At 36.5% G+C, this 21,035-nt stretch overlaps 1 protein-coding gene across 1 annotated transcript; it reads left to right on the top strand.

Moving 5' to 3' along the window:
• The first annotated feature begins 281 nt into the window (after positions 1-281).
• LOC133814925 (alpha-mannosidase-like) lies at positions 282-839 on the top strand. The gene is made up of 3 exons (XM_062247828.1): positions 282-428; positions 505-570; positions 723-839. Exons 1-3 carry the CDS (start codon positions 354-356, stop codon positions 837-839), a joined length of 258 nt encoding a protein of 85 aa, XP_062103812.1. The 5' UTR covers positions 282-353.
• The last annotated feature ends 20,196 nt before the right edge of the window (positions 840-21,035 follow it).

Raw genomic sequence — 21,035 nt, 5'->3', positions numbered from 1 at the left:
ACTTATTCTCTTATAATAGTATCAAACAAAAATGAAACACAATCATATTGCAATTTTCTGGTCTTAGGAACTATCAGACCATTCACAAAATATAATTTCATTTTTAAGCCTTCATTTGGTAACCATAACTTTTCGGTTTATGTCATATTAGGTTACCAGGCTTTACAAGGACAAAGAACATGCTGAAGTTGAATTCACAGTGAGTACAAACATACCAGACCAAGAAAATATATATATATATAGATCAAACAAATAATGAGACATATAGACTTAGTGTGTGTAGTTCTGACAACTCTTTATTTTGAAAGATTGGTCCAATCCCCGCAGATGATGGTGTTGGGAAAGAGGTCATCATGCGATTGGCAACGAATATGGAAACGAACAAAGTTTTCTACACTGATTTGAATGGAAGGGATTTTCTGAAACGAGTAAGTATTTCTTATTAAACATAAGTTACTGGTTTTTCTATCTTGATATATATGATCACTGACAATGGTTTCTCAGGTTCGAGATTATAGAGAAGATTGGTCTCTTTCAGTTACTCAGCCTGTAGCAGGAAACTATTACCTAGTAAATTTTCTTAACCACTGCTCCATATGATACTAACAAGTATTACCATTTTCTTGAAACAACAAGAACAACTACTAACTTAAATGAACTCTTATATTTCTACTAATAGTAGTAATAATCTTCTATAACCTTTGGCTTTCCACTTTCTTCAGCTTAATCTTGGAATTTTCATGGCGGATAAGAAATCTGAATTATCGGTATTAGTTGATTGTGCCACTGGGGGAGCCAGCATTGCAGATGGACAACTAGAGCTGATGCTGCACAGATAAAAATTTCCATATATTCATATTCTCAGCAACTAGAGCTGAGGTGTTCACATTATACATATATGGATTAATTATCTGTTACTTAATAACACTATTCTAATATCTCTTAGCTTTACTTATATTGTTTTTTCTTTTCCTAAAAGACTTTCTTATATTCCTTATCAAGATTTTTTAATTGTTGTTACATATTTTGTTCATAGATCAACATTTAATGGCTATGAAAAGGTTAGAATAAACTGGTAAAATTAGTATAATTGAAGTTACATATCCTGTTATTACTTTGTATACGATTTTTTCTTTTTATTAAAGTTACTCTCTTGCATCTCTTGTTTATAATCAACTTTTTTTTTTTATATCTCTTCCCTTAGAACACTAGGCAATATATATACTAATCACTTATTATGCCTAGTACATTTCTTATAATCCTATTGGACATATATTCAGCCAATAATAATAGGCCTAATTAGTAACTAGTTCTTTTTATTTTTTTAGGAATAATTAAACCTCAGAGAAGGCCTAATATTCTTATCATCTGTCTTGTTATAAGTAGTTGTGTGTCACGATAAAACTTTGTTATTGCACTAGTTCTTTGTCACTCACTGAATTAGCTTACATAACTAACTCTTTAACTCTCTTTAAACATTCTTCACAGTTGCTACTTTATCATGCCATTAATAGAAGATTTATTTAATTCTTCCTGTTGAAAATTACAATGTCCAAGTAATGCTTGAACTTTGAGAGAGTTGGAGATTTTTCAGCATAAATATCTGTTGTATGAACTTACTTATGTCAATATAATCTTCTGCTTTAGTGGCAGCTATGATTATGGCAGTGAAAACATTTGATAACTACTGAATTTAAATTGGATTGATTCTCAGATTGAAGATTGCATTCCCTAGTTTTAACCTGTTCCTAAATTTTGGTTTTAGTCTCTCTAGCTCTTAATTTCCATCTCTGAGAACTATAGTACTAAATTTCTAATTCAGATTATTTAGGAACCAGTTGAAATGATAGTAGAATTCTTCTATGGTGTATAATTTCATTAAACTTCTGTTGATGAAGAAGTTTAGCAAAATTACACACCATAGAAGTTTAGCAAGCCATGAGAGTAGAATGAGCAAAAAAAATTAAAAATGCAGTTTTATATTAAACAAAGAAAGATGATAATGATAGTTATGTAATGCTCACCTTAATAAAGCAGGGCTGAATTCTAATACTTTCATCTTAATACAGTTGATAATTATCTATTTAAGGTTAAATAGTATTATAAAATCCAGTCTTTCTTACTTTATTTGTGCCCTCCTAGATAGATGTTAAAACTAGTGACATGTGACTATTTTACTGCTTGGCTATTCATGCATTTTTCTGTTGAAATATGTTTTATTGTACATTGGCTTTAAAGTCTGTTAACTATTTTTTGCACTTTGAAATTGGCACAAATGGGAATCTTCAATTTGTTGTGTTTTGATTATTTAAAAATTTGCCAAGAGTTTCTTTTCTTGATAGGCTTGTTTGATTTTTCTATAATTTTTTTGGTTTACCTTGTTCTTTCTATTGATATTTTTTTTCTTTATGCTCTAGGCGGTGTGTTTTGCTTTAATGGGCATTGGCAGTTCATTTCATGCTCAAGAAATTGCTATGAGTGGGCAATTGGAGAGTCGAATGTGGTAAATACTGTTCTTTTCCTGTGTACTCTGTTATGTTTGGGGTCATCTGGGACATGTTACTTTCTGATTCTTTTGAGATCTGCACGTAAAAGCCTCAACTTATCTGTTTGCATACATTTGTTGAAAACATTAGGTTCTGGCCTTCGAGTACTGTGTGACTTTAGGCCATCAACTACAGAGGTTAACATAACAATAAAGCTTTTACTTGTGTTGCTTCTCTCAACAGTGGAGTTTTGTCGTCTCAGTTCACGTTTTGGTGGCATGATCGACATGGAATCTATCGAGGACATGGCTAATATTTCTAATGTGTATGGGATTACTACCCATTCTTTGTAACTGTACAGTCATTGCTGACCACTGGACCCTCTCCCTGCAACTGTACAGTCATTGCAACTATTGTTTTTTAATTTGGCAAATACTAGGAGCTTAGGCATAAATGCACTGTCAGGGGAGAATATTTTGTGCTGAAAGTAGTAACTTTTCAATATGTTGAATATTTAAGACTACTTGAATATTTAAAGAACATTTTGTTGTTGATGATAGTGTTGAATGTTTTAAACTAATTTGTGGATTGTTAATACAATGTTGAATGTTTTTACTTTTTGTTATTTGAAAATCAAGTTCATTTGATGATGCTAGTATATATTAGAAAGCTAATTTTAATTATATAACAAAAATTAAAATATAATAGAATAAATTAGTGTTATATAAATGAATATATAATGAGAATTTAAACTTATCTAAATATTAAAATAATACGAAAATTGTGTTATAATATCTATTACAATAACACTTTTTATGTAAAGAATTTTGTTATGCAAACTTCATTATATAACACAAAAAATGTGTTATACTAAAGTGTAGTATAACACAAATTTATAAGTATTGAAATGTGTTATATAATCAACTATAAATAATAAAATTAAACACTAATTTATTTATTAAAATAACACAGAAAATGTGTTATCGTTGACAGTATAATAACACATCTGTATAACAATGATAAAGTGTTATGTAAAGTACCCTAACCTACGATAACATTGTCGGTCTTAACACATCAAAAAGTGTTATGGTATGTTTTGATAACACATTTTTGGTGTTATTAAAAGCATTTTTTCTTGTAGTGTCTCTAGGATACGAACCAGTCGTTCCTCATAACTTAGGTCTTTCTGAAGTGCTAACGTATCGTACTTGAGAACGTGGGATGGGTCTGGCACATATCTCGCAACATCGAGATGTGAAACACATTGTGGTTGTCTGCTAAAGCTAGTGGTAGGGCTATTCTATACACTACTGGTCCCACCTTGTCCAATATCTCAAAATGACCTATGTACTGGGGTCTAAGTTTGCATTTCTTCTCGAATCGCTTCACTCCTTTCATTGGAGATATTCTTAAGAAGACTTGATCTCCAACCTTGAATTCCACATCCTGTCGCTTGGCATCTGCATAATTCTTTTATCGACTCTAAGCAGCGATCATACATTTTCTAATCAGTTCCACTGCGTTTTGAGCCTCTCTAACAGCTTCGGGTCCAAGAAGTTGTCTTTCTCCTACCTCGTCCCAATGTAACGATGATCGACATTTCCTTCTGTAAAGTAACTGATAGGGCGCCATACAGATTGTTTCTTGGTAGCTATTATTGTAGGAGAACTCTATAAGTGGAAAGTACTTACTCCATGATCCTCCGAAGTCTAGTACACAAGCGCGCAACATATCTTCTAAAATCTTTATGGTACGGTCAGACTGTCCGTCAGTCTGAGGATGAAATGACGTACTGAGACTTAGTTTTGTAACCATGGCTTGCTGCAAGCTTCCCCTAAATCTCGATGTGAACATCGAACCTCTGTCAGATAGTATGGTCTTAGGGATTCCATGCAGTCGGACAATTTCTTGAACATAAATGTCTGCGTATTGGTCCGCAATATATGTAGTCTTGACAGGCAGGAAGTGAGCTGACTTTGTGAATTTATCCGAGTCGTGTTGCTTACTTGTCCGTGGTAATCCTGTCACAAAGTCCATGGCTATGTCTTCCCACTTCCATTTCGAAATACTAAGTAGTTGTAATAAGCCTGCAGGTCGCTGATGTTCTGCCTTTACTTTCTGGCTTGTTAGGCATTTGGACACATACTCTGCTACATCTTTCTTCATTCTCGCCACCAATATAGTGCCTTAAGGTTGTGTGTCATCTTGGTAGACCTCGGGTGAACTGAGTATGGGGTAGTGTGTGCCTCTTCTAATATTTTCATCTTAATCTCATGGTCATTCGACATGCATACCTGACCCTTATATTTCAAGAACCCATGACCTGATATAGAGAAATCTGTAGTCTTGCCTTATTTGATTGCATCCATATGTGATAATAACGTGTCATCATGCCTTTGCCTGATTTGTATATGCTCTAGTAAACTCGACTGGATGGACAAGTTAGCCAGTTGACCCATGACTATTTCTATCCCAGCATTAATTAGCTCTTGCTGTAGCGACATTTCAATTCTGCATAATGCTGCCAGATTTCCATTACTCTTCTCACTTAACACATCTGCAACTACATTCGCCTTTCTTGGGTGGTATAGGATTTCACAGTCGTAGTCCTTTACTAGTTCCAACCACTTGCGCTGCCTCATATTGAGCTCCTTTTGCGTGAGAAATATTTTAAGCTTTTGTGGTCCGTATAAATCTCACACCGTTCTCCATAAAGATAATGGAGTCAGATTTTCAGTGAGAAAACCACCGCCGCCAACTCCATATCGTGTGTTGGGTAGCGTTGCTCGCATTCCTTCAGTTGTCTTGAGACGTAGGCTATCACCTTGTAATTTTGCATCAACACATAACCTAAAACTTGCTTGGACGCATCACAGTATACTACAAACTTGTCGTTGGGTGTCGGTACACAAAGTACTGGTGCTGAACGCAATTTGTCTTTGAGCAATTGGAAGTTTTCTTGACATTTATCCATCCAATTGAAATTCTACTATTTCTAGGTTAGGTTGGTAAGCAGAGTGGCTATCTCAGAAAAGCCTTCTACAAATCTCTGGTAATAGCCTGCTAGCCCGAGAAAACTTCTAACCTCTGACACATTCTTAGGTCTTGGCCAATCCTTCACAGCCTTTATCTTAGTTGGGTCTACTGCGACTCCATCCTTGGATACTATGTTCCTGAGGAACACTACTTGTGATAGCCAAAATTCACATTTCTCGAAGTTGGTGTAAAGTTGATGCTCCTTTAGTCGCAGCATGGCCAGTCTTAAATGTTCCTCGTGCTCGACGTCATCCTTGGAGTACACCAAAATATCATCAATGAACACCATGACTAATCTTTCCAATTAATCCTTGAAGACCTGGTTCATTAAGTCAATAAATGCGGTTGGAGTGTTGGTAAGACTAAAAGACATAACTAGGAACTCGTAATGTCCGTATCGAGTCCTAAAAGTTGTCTTTGGTATATCTTCTTCCCTTACCTTGAGCTGGTGATAATCGGACCGTAGATCAATCTTTGAGTTATTCTTTCTAGCACTCCTATTATATCCCTTGGATCTCTAATCCTTTTCAATGCCTTAATTGTACAGATATCTTGATAAGTCATGGCTCCATTCATTTTGATTGAAAACATAATGACTAAAATGTTAGATTTTTAACGTAAACAAAATATTCATAACATAAACACTTACATTGGCGGTTACATCTGGAGCTTTTGCGTGTGTATCAAGGAGAAATTCATGCATATGAACCATGGCTTCGATACCGACTGTAAAGACCCGGCTATCTTAAAGACCTCAGACCTTTAGAGTTACTAAGACAATAACTACTATCTTTTGGAACATACATAAAATAATAGAACTTTATTATAGAAAATCCAAAAAAAGGGATCCCATTGTTTATACATAAAATCATAAAAAAAATTAAACCTTTATTTTAAATGTTCAAATGCTAAATGCGAAAATCATAAATACATAATAAAAAGACTTAAAAGTCAAAGTCATCCTCGATCGATTCCATTGATCCATTCCTTTAGTCCTCACCCAATACACATGCCAAAGCCACCTAGGATCCACCTTGCCTTCCATTTTCATTTACATACACAATCTAAATAAAAAGGAATGAGTCTAATGCCTAGTATGGAAAAACTACTAAAGCATAGATTAAAACATAAGACATAGAACATAAAATATAAAAAATGGACTACAATATTAATGGAAATTAACTCATTACCGCAGTATACGATAGAAACCGTTATATTCCTCTTGCTACTATTTAGAGGTAGGTTTAAACACAACTATAGTCTACGATAATGATAAAAATATCAGAATTTGCTATCTAAGCAACTATATTTCCCAAGCGACTAAAAGAAATTAAAAACTCAGAATTTGCTATCTAAGCAACCATATTTCCCAAGTGACCAAAGACATAAAAAAAACATACATAAAAACATATAGCACATAAAATCTAACTTATTGTCCTTACCAAAAACCAGGGTATTAGAGACAAATGCAGAATTGGAAACTCGTAAAACCAAACAGTAAAACCATAAGTTTCGTAAAGAAAAGAAGATGAAAATAAGATCTAAACAACCAAGATAAGAACTTACCAAAAACCTTAAGTTTCAAAGAAATCAAGATCCTAAGCAAAAGCCATTATAACGAGTTAGGATTGAACTAAAAGAAAATAATAAGAGGAATAGTAATGAACTAAACTTGAGGATTAATAGTACCTTAGATAACTTAGAGCTTCGATATATACCTCAATACCGAAATCACACTCTAGCTTACTTCCCAAGTGTTTAGAAAAGCTTAGATTTGAAAGCTTTTAACGCCAAAACCCTAGTGTTTCTCTCTACAATGAAATTGGTAACTCAGAGGCTTTGAGAAGTGTTTGAAAGATGAATCATATGGCTGAGTGAAGGGTATTATTTATAGAGTTCAAGGAGTGAAACTAACTCCCTTTAAAATGAATAAAAATGGAATTTTCTGCTCAACAGAAGCCCATAACTCGGTCAAAATTTTTCAAGAGCAAGTCCAAGTTATTGAGGGCTGTTTCTAGCTTCAGATTCCACGAAGTTTCAAAATGTCCAGATGGAGCCGATATATCGCTCCTTATAGGTGATATATCGCATGCTCCATTTTCCCGAGGCTCCGTGGTTTCGTTCGTGCGAAGTAGAAGTGTTTTTCGTATCAACATAGGTGATATATTGGCCCCTATATTTGCGATATATCGGCTTACGCAGATATATTAAATCATGTTTTTGCACATTTTAAGAACACTTGAAGTTGTTTAAACCACTTTGACAGAGTAATACGAGATCCTAACATCTGAGGGAAGGTTCTAGACTTCCTAGGTTTATCCTTTATTATTTTATTCATCTAAAATCATTAATAAACATACATGTGACAAATGTCACATTCTGAATTATTCTATCTAAACCTTAGGTTATAATAAATAATATTTCTAGGACCAGCTTCAATAATTAAACCTTATGATAAAATTAATATTTCTAGATTACATGTTAAACTTATAAAATCCATAACTATCTCTATGAGTTTCCAAATAATTCCCGGCTTGAACCAATAACCACAAAAACTAAAATACTACAACATAAGATGCTACTATCTAACTAAGTAAAATTCTGAGGCACTACTTGAATTTCTTAAATCATAGTTTTGATGTTCAGTCTATTTGAAGGCAAGGTTGTTGGGAGAGACTAAGATTATACCACAACAATAATAAGAATCTACATATAGTAACACTTGACAGAGTCTAAGAAAATATTGAGATAAAGATATCCAAATCTATGAAAATGCAATAACTCAATTTATAATAAACTTGGTCAAAAGGTTTAAACTCAAAGATTTAGGTCCACTTCATTTTTTTCTTGGTCTAAAAATAGGTTGATCAACAAAGGGAATACATGTGTCTCAAAGACCATTTATGTTACAACTTTTATTTGATGCATGGTGCCTCAAAGAAAACTCTACCACCACTCCCATGGAACCTAATATGAAGTTAAAAAAAGACTAAGGATAGTTGCTATGAAACCCTAGAACATATTGAAACATGATTGGAAAGCTGATATATCTCACAATTATAGAGCCAATTTTTTTCTATGTAGTCAATATACTCAACCAATTTCTAATTGAACCTCAACTTCATCAATTTTTTTTTATTATTGTGTCCTTTTGGTAAGAGCATCATCTCATGGAAATAAAAAAGCAAAGTAGAAGCTAAATATCGCGCTATGGGCTAATGCCACTTGTGAAGTAGTTTGGCTACTTGCTCTTCCAAAAGACTTTTGAATTAAACCTGATCAACACACTCTTTTATACTCTAATAACAATGCAATTATTCACATCTAAGAAAACCTTGTTTTTCACGAGTGGACAAAGCATGTGGAAATCAATTGCCACCTAGTTCGAGAGAAAATCAACAGGGTGTTTTAAAACTAATTCATGTTATTTCAAAGAACAACCTAGCTAGAGTACTTACTAAAGCATTATTTTCCACCCTATTTCGTGATCTTAAATATGTATATAATCGCTCTTTACACTCTATCTTGAAGGAATTACAAGATATTAGGCTATAATTTTTTAGTTACATCAATTATTTATTGTTTTTATTTTTAGTTAGTCTACTATATTGCTTATGGTAGCAATCTGTTACCTCTTGTGATTCTAATTGTCTTTATAAAGCATCTTTCTCCTCTTGTACATTTATTAAAATCATTCAATAATATTTTCTCCATTTTCTTTCCCTTTCTTGCCCTCTTTGTAATACATATCGCTCAAATAATGACATAATTGTAAAAAAAAATTATAATTCAAAGTCAATCACTAATTAAATTAAAGAACATCAAATCAAAAAAATCAAAAACCAGAAATCAATTTACAAAAAATAAACTTATAGGACATCAAAACCAATAACAAAGTACCTTAAACTTAGTTACTCCAAATAATCAAGTATATGAAACATGAATGAAACCAAAATAAAATGATTGAAAAGAATTGGCTCACGAAAACCATGAGAAAAGGTGGTTAGCGGGAAGTAACCTTGTCTTGTATGGGCTATTGATGGGTACGTATTTCATGCACTCATTTAAAACACTTTTATCTTGATTTGGTGTATTTACATCCAATTTTTATGTGTATTTGATGTGTTATCTTAAAGTGTGCAAGAATAAGCTTAATTGATGATTTTGTGGCTAATTTAGATCTTCAAGCCTCATTATAACTATGTTTCCACCATTTTCTTGGAGTTCTTCTGAAACACAAAGTTGTAGATACATTTCTCAACTTTCCAAAACATGTTGAATCATCTCATTTGGTGTTCAGATAAAAATATTATGAATGTTTAACCAAGAAAGGTCGAATTAGGAAAACCTAACAAAGCTCCATGCGTCATGTTGCCTATTTGCACAAAATTTTCGAGATATTTTTATTTTTCACACTTTTTCCCCTCAAATGTAACCATAGGTTAGTTATAGAGGCTAAGACACACCCAAAGGACTAATAAAAGGACAGAGAAATATAATTTGTAGAGGAACAACATATTAAAAAGAACTAGGAAGCGAATCAAAGTCGTTCAGACAAATTTTTCATAATTTAGTTATGCTTTATATGATTATATTCAATGTTTTATTTATATTGTGAGAATTATTACCCAAGGTGGGAACATTTAGACAATCCAACAGTCGGTAGAATAACTATGGTGGTGTGAGGTTGAGAGATAAGAATTTATCTAATTAAAAGAAAAAAAATAGGTTGTTAATTGATGTGGAATGCTTAGAATTATTTCTAGAGTTTAACTTAATGAAGGTGTGATAAATAGTCATATAGATATATAACCTAGATATCAGTTACACATTCTTTATGTGGCACTCTAGAGAGGGTTAAGAGATAAATTAATGCTCTAAATTCTTAAGAATATTGATCCAAGTATGACATTTTAAATAATAGAATTATAATCACTTAAGAGTGAAAGTGAAACCGTAACACTTCAATATCTTAAGGCATTCAAAATTTATTTTAATTTACTTTTGTAATTTATATTTATATTTTATTTTCCCTCCAATATTAGAACTTGATTTCCTAGATAAAATTAAGATCTATTATTTGTTGTATTTAATTTATTTAATTATTTTAATCCTTGTGGGATGATATTGTTATCTTGACCATATTATGACTTGTTCGATTAATGCACTTGCAAGCATTATTTAACAAGTTTTTGGCATTGTTGTTGATGATTATTAGGCTAAGATTTAAATTAATATAGTGAATAAATATCTTATTTTAATTTAAGCAATTATATATTATTATTTTTTATTTGTTAATTAATTGAGTTGTGCTATAAGGTAAATAATTATGTGATGTATTATTTGTTAGGATTATAGCTTATGATAAAAAAAATATAACAATTTAGAAAGAATTAAACACAAGATAACCTCATAAACAATGGAAAAATAAACACAACTTAAGTCATGGGAGAGAAAAACCCTAGTTACAAAAAAATCATAAAGTTATGATTTTATGTGATCAAGCAATGGAGATAAACATGAAGGCTTGACACAATAGAATTGTTGTAACGACCCAAAAATCACTAATAAGTCTTAAGGGCCTTGATTAGTGTGTCGGGAGGGCATAGTTGGTTTATATGGGGTTTAAATAATTTTAATGCATGATTCTGTGATAAGCATGCTTATATGATTATATGGATATATGAAATGCATGTCTATGAGTTTTAGTATGCATGTAGGCACTGTTTAGCTTAAAAGGGCGTATTTATAATTTTGGCCCATTGGGGGCATAAATGTGATTATATATTTTAATTGTGGCGACCACATTATTATATAGATATATTTGCAGCATGCGACTCGAGGCAATCCTAGGGAGCGAATTAGCGGAAAAGTCACAACTGGACCTGATACCCGACTCGGGGTGAGTCAAGGGGTATTTTGGGTATTAGATATTTAGTTGGGTTATTGGGTTGTGAAAATAAATAATTGGAGATATATTTGAAGTTAGAGAGTTTAGGAGGGAATATTGGGGAAATTTCCCATTTTGCCTGCGGGGACGTTTTTGGTACCCCAAGCCTTGAGATTAACTTAAGTAAGATAAAACAAAACAAAGGAAATAGCAAGAACTCTGCCAAACCGACCCACCTCTTCCTCTCAGCTCACTAATATTATTCTCAAAACTCTCTCTCAAGAAAACCATTGAAACCAAATGATGATTTGGCTAGAAACTCAAGGATTTGAGCTGGAATCTTGGGGAATATCTCAGTAGCAATTTGGAGGTTCAGACAAGAATTTAGGTAAGCATTAAATCATGGTTTTAGCTGTCCAAAATTATGTTGTTTTGGCTGGGTTTTAAGTGTTCTTGGCTGCTTGGTATTGAAGATTGGGTTGAGGCTAAGGACTTGGGGATTAGCTCAGCAACAACTTGGTGGATTTGTTCTTTAGTAAAGGTAAGTTTCTAATTGTGGTTTAGCATTGGAATTCTATGAACTACTGGCTGTTTTAAGAAGTTTATGTGCTTTTGGGTTTCAAGGATTGAAGTGTGATGTTAATGAGTGTTTAAGCTAGGTTCTTCTTGGGTTATACTGCTGAGTGCATGTTAGGATGTTTGTGATAGTTAAATTGTGTTATTAGGATGGTTTTAGGTTGAATTGAGTGAGGTTTGGTTGCTAGAAATGATGAATTTTCTGAGTTTGAAGGGGTCGGGCCAAGGCCCAGTTCTTGGGAGTTAAAGAGAAGGGCGGGCCATGGCATGGGGAGTGCTGGGCCGCGGCCCGTGTCTACTGTTTGTGGAGGCTGGGTGTCTGGTTGGAGGCGGGCCGCAGCATAGGGGCCTTAGGGCCGCGGCTCTTAAGAGCATTTTTGCCTTTGAGGAGGTTTTAGGTGCAGAAACCTAACCTAGGGGTGCTCGGTATCAATTCCACTACCGTGTTTGGTGGAATTCGATCTTTCGAAGGCTAGGACTTGGACCGAAAACCTTTATTCACTTATTATCGATGGAATCCCTTATCTTGGTTGTGACTAGGTGTATGCTAGGGCTCGGGAAAGGGATCGTGCTCAAGGGTCGTTTCTCGTAATTAAAACGCTTGGAATTAAAGGTAAGAAGGGTTCCCTATACCTGTATGCATTATTGTATGATGGTATTATGCCATGTGAATATGAAACAAACAGGCTAACAGTGCCGAAGTTAATATTGGCTCATAGGACACGGCTCAGCCACTGGTAGCTGATGACAGCTTAATATTCACTGAGCTCGGTTTAAGCGAACTGGGGTTAGTGGGGTAAAGAGAGGTTGCAACCTAAGGGCGTCGACCTTGGCTATTGTATGACTTGGTTATTAATGTTGATTTGAGGACTTTGTTATGCTAAATGTCTGATTGTGTGAATACTATGGATTGCTGAGTATATGGTTATGCTGTATGAGTTATTTGATTATTGTCAATGATCATGCTATGATATTATGGTTTTCTTACTGGGCCTTTGCTCACGGGTGCTACGTGGGGCAGGTAAATGCAAGGGTAAGCTTGATCATCCCTGATATGGAGAGCTGTAGAGGCGAAATGTACATAGTCAACTGCTCAGCCACCACGGTCGAGGGATGGACAGGAACAGGAGAACCTTAAATGTCTATTTCGCCCTTAGAGTGGCCAGTAGTTGTATATACCCTGGAATTTTGTAAACTGTCCTTTAAACTCTATTTCTTTTGGGATCCCATGTACAAAATGTTTATTTAAATGAAATGTATCTTTTATGACCAAAGTCTTTTAACTCTAGTTCAATTATGGTCTCAGTGAAACGTTTCTAACAAAATGACTTGATTAGCAAGTCTTGCACCTTTATAAACACACAGTGTAATGGTCCTGGCTACCTAGGGTGTTACAATTGTTGTCCAGGAAACTCTATTCCTAGCCTCCCATAAGAGATTGCTTGAAGCTACTATAATAGTGGAATGAGTATTGGGATTAACAAGCTTTGGTCTTCAAACAAGTCAAATTTCTTAATAGCAGGGATGGCTATGGGTAGGGTATGCCTATTCTAGGACCCTACCCTATAAAAAAAAGTTCTTCCCATACCCTACCCTATTACCCTAAATTTTTTTCCGAGTAGGGTACGAGTATTACCCTAACAGATATTGGGCACCCATGGGTAACCCTACCCTAATAAATTTTAAAATTTTAAAATAAAAAAATCAATATGTTATACTTATAAAATTAAATGAAATATAACATGATTAAGTATTAAAAATAGTAAATATCAAAAATTAATTATTTATACTTATAAAATTAATAAGAATATAATATAATGTGATAGAGATTGTAAAAGTTAATACGATATATTATCGACTCAAGGGAAACAAACGGGCCATACATCTAAGGACCCACAAGACCCACCTTCACCTCCTCCCCAAGAGTTACTGAAGAGGAGCCTCAAGTGGAGTTAGATGACGACAGTGAGGAGATGGACGCTTACACTCTACTAGCAGCGTTGGGAATGTTGAAAGATGAGTTAACCACTCTGAAGGCTAACCAAGAAAACGTGGCTGAAACAATGATCATGCAACAAATGGAGATTGACAGGCAGCAGTGAGAGCTGAATGACAGTAGGCGAAAATGGATCACCGACAGAAGGATGCCACCATTGCCCTTGAAGCTGCTATCCAGCTAGCTCATTGATATTAACCTACATAGAATCCTCAACATCCTGAGAATCCTTAAATCCTCCACCCCCTCAAAACTTGCAACGCCCAGAACAACCTTGAGCAGTCTTAAAGGAAAACCAGCAACAAAAATCTGGTAGACAAAATGAGCAGTGTCATCCCCGACGATCTGGTCGACATAGTGAGAAGCTACCAAGGAAAAATAGGGATGAACAGCATCACCGAAGTCTAAGATGCCTGGTCACTGATGAAAAAGTTCTACCTGGGAGGGAACCGAAAAATATCCCACAAGAAAACAGAAGGCAGCCCGACATAGACTCTATGGTTGGAGGACCCCTATGGCATAGAAATGCCTCGAGACCTAGCTACTTATGCAGGCCACAAAGGCTACCACCTCTTTATTGAGATGACCTTGGTTATAGAAAAGGAGGCAGTAGTTATAGTTAGTCATGAATAAACTAATCTTATATAGAGACGAACATGAATATAATGAAAGAGATTCTGAATATTATCATAATCAAAGGAGAGAGGCTGGTCGACAGGATGAACAGAGACGAGGGCAGCAAGTATCCCCTCCTATGAACAATCGACTAGAGAGTCAAAATGTAGGGGGAGACAATGAAGTGAAAATGTAATTGATCGCTTAGGAGGGTTAGACCAGAGGTGTAGAGCAGAAAATTTGTGAAATGTGTTAAATGATCGAAGAAAAAGACATGATTAAAACATTCTAGCAGCCACCCCTGCCACCCATAATTCCATCAGCGGTGCAAGCGCAAATAAATACTTTAAATCAGGTTATACAACAACTAGCAGGAAATAAAACTTCTGATATCGAATATGATCGAAGGAAGGACACCCAATTTATTAATATAATTTCCCATGCAGAAGGCCCGGACAACTTTAAAATTCCAGTCTTGTCCAATTATTGTAACGACCCAAAAATGATAATAGGGTTTAGTGCCTTGATTAGCGTGCCGGGGGGCATAATTGGATATATGTGTGTTTAATTAGTTAAATGTGTGACTATGTGGCATGCATGATTTATATGATTATGTGAATATATTATATGCATTTTTATGAGTATTAAAAACGCATGTGGGCCCTTTACTTTTTATAAGGGCATACCTGTAATTTTGGCCCGTTAGGGCATAAATGTGACTATATGTGTTAAATGGTTTACACCACATTATTATGTGGATATATTTGTAGTATATGGATCAAGGCAATCCTAGTGAGTTGATTAGCTAATTAGCTTAATTGTCACAACGGGGTTTAATACCTGGCTCAGGGTGAGCTTAGGGGTATTTTGGGAACTTAGAATATAATTTGGGGTTTATTGAGGAAAGAGTAAGTATCTGGTAATTATTTGGACATGTCAGGATTAATTGGGAATTGATAGGATGATTTGAGGAATTAGCGGGAATTTGGGAAAAGACCATTTTAGCCTTGGAACAATTAAAGGAGGTTGAGTTTTAGAGGGGCATTTTCTGTCTTTTAGGGGTTAAGTTTATCTTAGACACTAAGATTTTACCAGAACTATTAGGAAATCACAAGAACCTCGTAGCCTTCTCACTCTCTCACTCACGTTCTCACTCTCACCTTCTCTAGAACCTAAGTTAAATTTGGAGAATTTGCTGGAGAACACTCAGGGAAATTAAGCTGGGATTTGAGGATGGAAGTGGACAGAGATTAGCTTGGGGATTCAAGCTATCAATTTAGGAAAAAATCTAACCTTGGACTGCTGAATTGCTATTAGAGTTTAGAGGTTGCATGAATTCTAGGTTGTGATTGATTATGGTTGTTTGATGGGTGCAAGGGAATTGTTTATAGATTGGATATAATGTTTAGGTTATAGGGATGCGAATTCTTGGTTCAATTCTGAGTTTGGCTGAAGGTTTGGGTTGAATTTTAAGGCTTAGACTCGAGGGAAACGCTGGAAAAAGGGTGGTTTTTCTGGGTTTGGTGGCTTGGGTCGTGGCCCTATTCTTTAGGTGTCGTGGCCCGCATGCTTGAAGATTTTAGGGTGCCTCTGTTTTGCCAAGCGCACCGCGACCCTGGGGAGTGTAAGTCGTGGAACGTGTCCTCCAGCAGGGAGAGCTGGGTCTTTGTCTAAGGGGCGAGTAGCGGCCCTTAAGGTAAAGTCGCGTCCCTAAATGGAAAATTAATGGAAACCAAGGTTTTAGGCTCAGGGAGGCTTGAGGATTCAAACCTAAGCGCTCGGGACGAATTCTACTACCCAGTTTAGTAGAATTCGAGGTCCCGGAGGCTAGTATTTTTGTCGAAAACATTTATTTGAATTAGAGATTGATAATTATCCATGGTTATTTGTGAGTAGGATTATCGTCAAGGCTCAGGACTGAGGATCATGCTCGGGACCGCTCTTTGTTCATCGCTCGGGATTTGAGGTAAGAAAACTACATCCATGTGGTTGTGAACGGGACTGAGTTTCCCTGTAGCTTAACGTATGTATTATATGGTTATATGGTTGTTATGCCTTATATGAAAGTATGGCCTAAGGGTTTCGGGGCTGATGATAAGCGTACTGAACGCAGCTCGGCCTGAGTGAGCTGGGATCAGCTAGAAAAACAGAGGGCTCGGCCTAAGAGCGTTGACACCTGAACAGTTGTATTAATGATTGAGATGTATGCTTGAAAATACATGTATACCGTTGTTTAGCTTAATAATTGTACTCTATTGAATAATTGAATTAATTGGATTAAATTTAATTGAATGCTACTGCTGTTATATGTGTTTGTGGTTTTCTTTCTAGGCCCTGGCTCATGGGTGCTACGTGGTGCAGGTAAAGGCAAAGGGAAATTGGACCAACCATGAGTTGGAGAGCTCTGGGGGCAGAGTGTACATCGTGAGCTGCTCAACCACCACGGCTGAGGGAAAGTTAGAGGAATGGAGCTCTAAATTGTATTTTGCCGTTAGACTGGCTTTTGTTGTATCGACTTTTGAGAGTTGTATTAACCACATAAACCATGTTTTTGGGATCCCATGTATTAAATATTTTTTTAATGAAAATTAACTGTTTATGATCAAAATATTTTAACCCTAACCTGTTAGTGACTTTAGAATCACATTTTTGTTCAAACGACTTGATTAGCAAGTCTTGCACTATTTTAAAATACATAGTGTAACAGTCTTGGTTATCCAGGATGTTACAGTTATACTGGAAAAGAAGATATTGTATCTCATTTTAATAAGTTTGAGATACATATGAACTGTCAAAAATTATCAGAGGATGCTCGATGCAGGAAATTCCCTACTACCTTGTCTGGTGCTGCCAAGGAGTGGTACTTTAAGTTTCAACATGTTACAATCACTTCCTAGGTGTTGTTCGTCAAGGAATTCTATGGGTAGTTCTATGCTGCTTGAATACACCCAACAGAGGCCAACCAGCTGGTAGATATATGACAGAAAGATGATGAGACTTTCAAAGAATACATACAACAGTTCATGAGAACATCTGCTGATAGAGTTTTTTTTATGGTGTTTTAGAGTTTGGCTTAGGGAATTTTCAAGCTTATTTAGTTATGTTTGTGTAGTATGAGACTTTTTTTTGCCTTTGTTTGTTAATATTTCAATATTTATGGAAGAATTGATGAAATGACCATGTTTTGCCCCAAAAAGAAGTAAATTGGCGAAAATCGGACATTAGAGCCACGACGGTGAGATGAAACAGAGAACTGAAGGTTCTGGGAAAATGAGGGTCGCAGCAAAACCTTTTGGAGCTGCGTCACTATTACTTGAGCAATTGGAGCCACAACGCAGGCCTAGTAGGGCCGCGATACTGGTTAAGCCAGAGACGAGACGATTTTGAATTGTGGACAAGGGTCGCGGCGCAAACTTATGGGGCCGCAGCGCCTGAGGCGGTCAATGTGCATATTAGGGTATTTTAAGAAGGTGAAAAATTGGAATTTCATGTTAAAAGCACAATCTACTATTTAAGCAATATTATGACAATTTCTGAAAAAAGAAAAAGAAAAAAACATTTAAGAGGAGACTCAAGGAAACACTCTGTGGAGGCAAAAGCATGGAGATCTACTAGTTTTATCATTCTTTTTCTGTTTCTTCTTCTTCTTCTCTTACTTTCCCTTGTAGTGATGTTTATATTTAGTTTGATGGAATTGATTATGTTTAGCACGAACTAATTTTCTTTTTTAGGGTGTTAATGGATTCTCTTGAAACCTTATTATGATCTAATGAAGTTTTATTGAAATCTCTATCAATATTGTGTATTATTTGTCTTGTGTTTAATGCTTGTGAATGCTTGATCACCATTTACATGATTTATATGATTTTAACCTAATATCTGAGACTTGAAGAATAAATATGCTATAGTCAAATAATCACAGAATTATATTGGACGAGAGTACCTGTATAGTTTGTGTAGCTTAGGGATTACATGTTTAATGTAACGCCCTACTTCCTTAGAGTCGTTACTAAGTGAGTTTTTAAACGTGCTTTCATCTCGCTAATCGAGGTTTTAGATCAAACAGTGTAATTAAGCTATAAACAAAGGAAAAACCTTAGAAATAATAATTTCCATAGAAAATCATAAAAGGTTTACACTTGGGATCCCAAAATACAGTTTAGAAATGTTTACAACATATTGGTTAAACCAAGTCGGCTAGACGACAAAATCAAAGTTTATTTACAAGCATCTCCCAATTTCCTCTGGCCGTGGCGGCCAGGCTGGCCAAACATGTACACGCCGTCTCACGCCTGCTGTATTCATGGTTGGTTGATCACCTCTGTACCCTTTACCTGCACCACAGAGCATCTGTGAGCCGAAGCCCAGCAAGAGAACCCACAAGCAGATAACATATGCAACACATGAATCAAACATATAATCATGCCACCAATGGCTAAGCACGTACGGCCTAGCCGTCCCAGGCATTTACCAAGCCCTGGGTTCGCGGACCATGCCATGAGGATATCCCAGGTATCCTTCTGGGGACTCGCCCTGCAACTCGCACTCCACGTGCTCAGCGCTGCTCCCGGCCCCTTGCTATTCTCGGCCTTGCACTCAACGTGCCCAACGCCGTTCTCGGCCCTTCACCGTTCCCGGCTTAAGCCGACCATTCACATCATAATTCACATAGCATAACAAGCAAGTATAGAATTCCAGCATAATCAGATAAAGGGCTACGCCCCGCAGTTCTAACATATTGGGCTCGGCCCTGCATATTAATCCATTCAATCATACTAGGCTCAGCCCTGCATATTAGTTCATTCAAACACATTGGGCTCAGCCCTGCACACAAGCTCTTATGGGAACAATGGTTCTCTTACCTGAGTTCCGAGCTTTCTGAGCACCGACACCCCGAGCACAGTCCTCCAACGTGAGCCTCACCAAGACCCTAGTTACAACACATAAACAATGTCCATCCATCAAATTCTAATCCATAAAATAACCTAGAACCATAACCCTAACCTCCGGGTCCTTGAATTCAATCAATCCGGGTGATATAATCCATCCCGAGCCTTAACCATTGAATTCCCAAGCCTAAACACCCTTAAAAATGCAAACTGGCACTAAGGGTCGCGGCCCCACCCTCAAGAGCCGCGGCTAGCCTCAAAACAGAGGCTAGCACCACACTGACCCCCACATGGGCCGCGGCGCACCCACCAGGCGCCGCGGCACGCATGAACCTTCTCGGCCTCCCATGGCCGCGCACGCACACGGGCCGCGGCGCTCCTCACCGAACCCAGAATTCTTCATTAATTTCCTACCTTTTCTCCAAGCCAATCCTCACCAAAACTCACCTATCTAACCCATATATTAAACACATACACTCCAGCTCAATAAAAACTCAGTAACAACAACAAAACCCATTAGAATCCACCCCAAAACTCAACTAGACTACACAAGAACAAATCAAACTTGCTAGAATGCATATTCTAATAACCAGCTGCAACTCTAGACTTATCCACCATAACCAAAACTTACCTCTTGCTGAATTGAGCCTTAGAACCAATTCCCCCTATGCTTCAATCTTCAAGCTTCAAGTTCCCTTAGATTTCCCCAGCTGAAATCCCTTAGCTTTAGATTAGTTTTCCTTAAGTTTCCCCTTGGAGTCGCCTTCGTTCACTTCCTCCCACGATTCAAGAAGCTGTAAAGAGTTACAAACATGGTTAGTAGATCCAGAATCAATAATCCAAACGGAGTTATCATTCTCTAAAACACTTGTTTCTAAGATAAATGAACTATAATCATTACCTTTGTTTTTATCTGCTAGAATCTTGGGGCAATCTTGTTTCCAATGCCCCTTTTCTTTGCAGTGAAAACATTTACCTTTACCTTTCTTGTTTTTCTTATTTTTCCCTTTAGGCGTCTGTGCACTTGGTTGTGCACTCGCCTTTGCAGCTTTTGCAGGCTTGGGGTTATTGTTTTGCCCACCTTTCCTCTTGTTTCCAGCTTTTGAAGATGAAGCTTGGTTAGCTTCAGCCTTAGCTGGATCAGCAGCAGTAGTAGTAGTTGTCTTCTTTTCTCCTCCCTTACTAGGTCCACCCATAATAGACTCAAAAGTTTGAAGCTCATTCATGAGCTGCGTCAGACCATAGTTGAGTTTATTCAACACATAGTTGGTGGTGAATGGAAGGAAAGCTGGAGAAAGACTGTTGAGGATTAAGCCAACTTGAGTTTCCTCATCTATTATGGCTCCGTGCAGTTCAGCTTCCTGAAAGTAGTTTGTCATCTTGATCAGGTGATCACGAACATGTTGAGAAGGTGCCATTCGAGCATTGGCATATTTCTTGGTGGCCTCAAAACGAGTCTGCGCTGACTTGGCACCAAACATGTCTTGGAGCTGATCCATGATTTCGTAGGCTGTCTCGACATTCTCCATCTTTGTCTTGAGAGTGTC

The sequence above is a fragment of the Humulus lupulus genome, chromosome 2 (assembly GCF_963169125.1).
Source record: "Humulus lupulus chromosome 2, drHumLupu1.1, whole genome shotgun sequence".
Classification (NCBI taxonomy): domain Eukaryota; kingdom Viridiplantae; phylum Streptophyta; class Magnoliopsida; order Rosales; family Cannabaceae; genus Humulus; species Humulus lupulus.
The sequence above is the reverse complement of the archived record's forward strand: the minus strand, read 5'-3'. Positions and strand labels throughout refer to the sequence as shown.

Coding starts and splice junctions, on each gene's coding strand:
- LOC133814925 (XM_062247828.1), top strand. CDS start 354: ATGCGATTGGCAACGAATATGGAAACGAACAAAGTTTTCTACACTGAT. Junction 429..504: donor GAAGGGATTTTCTGAAACGA/GTAAGTATTTCT, acceptor ATGGTTTCTCAG/GTTCGAGATTATAGAGAAGA. Junction 571..722: donor TAGCAGGAAACTATTACCTA/GTAAATTTTCTT, acceptor CACTTTCTTCAG/CTTAATCTTGGAATTTTCAT.